The 751-nt window shown below is 55.7% G+C and overlaps 1 protein-coding gene across 1 annotated transcript in view; it reads right to left on the bottom strand.

The window, feature by feature from the left end:
* The window catches only part of myt1la (myelin transcription factor 1-like, a), a 19,993-nt gene that overhangs the window by 10,377 nt on the left and 8,865 nt on the right, over positions 1 to 751 (bottom strand). Inside the window, exon 8 of the mRNA XM_025056813.1 lies at positions 419 to 509. Coding sequence (XP_024912581.1) covers positions 419 to 509 — 91 coding nt within the window. The remainder of the gene's footprint in view (positions 1 to 418; positions 510 to 751) is intronic.

The following is a 751-nucleotide window of genomic DNA, read 5'->3' as shown; positions in this document are numbered from 1 at the left end:
TAACCTCAGTCTGTAGACTAACCTCAGTCTGTGGACTAACCTCAGTCTGTAGATTAACCTCAGTCTGTAGACTAACCTCAGTCTGTGGGCTAATGTCAGTCTGTAGACTAACATTAGTCTGTAGACTAACATTGGTCTGTGGACTAATGTCAGTCTGCAGACAAATGTCAGTCTGCGGACCAGCGTCAGTCTGTGGACTAACGTCAGTCTGTACCAAACCTCATAGAGAAAACCAGTGATTTTCTCAGACTCAGAGACTCGGCAGCTGCTGGTCCTCTGCTGGTCCATCACTGAGTTCTACACCATCTGTTCAGAGTGACTGCAGTGACGCAGACCGACCACAGGAGGCGGCAGAGGACCGGCGGCCGCCGGGTGTCTGTGAGCCACAGTCACGGCCGCTCCGCTCCCGGTCACTCACCTGCGGTGTGAGTTCCTGTTGCTATTGACATGTCCCCGTCCGGAGCAGCCGGGAGTAGGACACTTTAAAACATTTTCATACATGGCAAGGACTTTGACAGACAGGAAGAGGTGAGAGAGACAGTGAGGGTTAGGAGCAGACAGGAGAGTTCACCTGGAGGTCAGTGACGGCCGTTAATCACACACGTGCAGCACAGACGCACACGCCCACAGACCAACGTGCACAAACACAGGACGGAGCGAGACGGGGGTCCACCACAGACCTGGGACCAGGGTCTACGGTGGGTCTACGGGGGGGCTACGGGGGGGCTACGGGGGGGCTCAGGGGGGGGTA

This window comes from Cynoglossus semilaevis, chromosome 7 (assembly GCF_000523025.1).
Source record: "Cynoglossus semilaevis isolate Cse_v1.0 chromosome 7, Cse_v1.0, whole genome shotgun sequence".
Classification (NCBI taxonomy): Eukaryota; Metazoa; Chordata; class Actinopteri; order Pleuronectiformes; family Cynoglossidae; genus Cynoglossus; species Cynoglossus semilaevis.
Note: the sequence above shows the minus strand (reverse complement) of the source record. Positions and strands in the feature narration are given on the sequence as shown.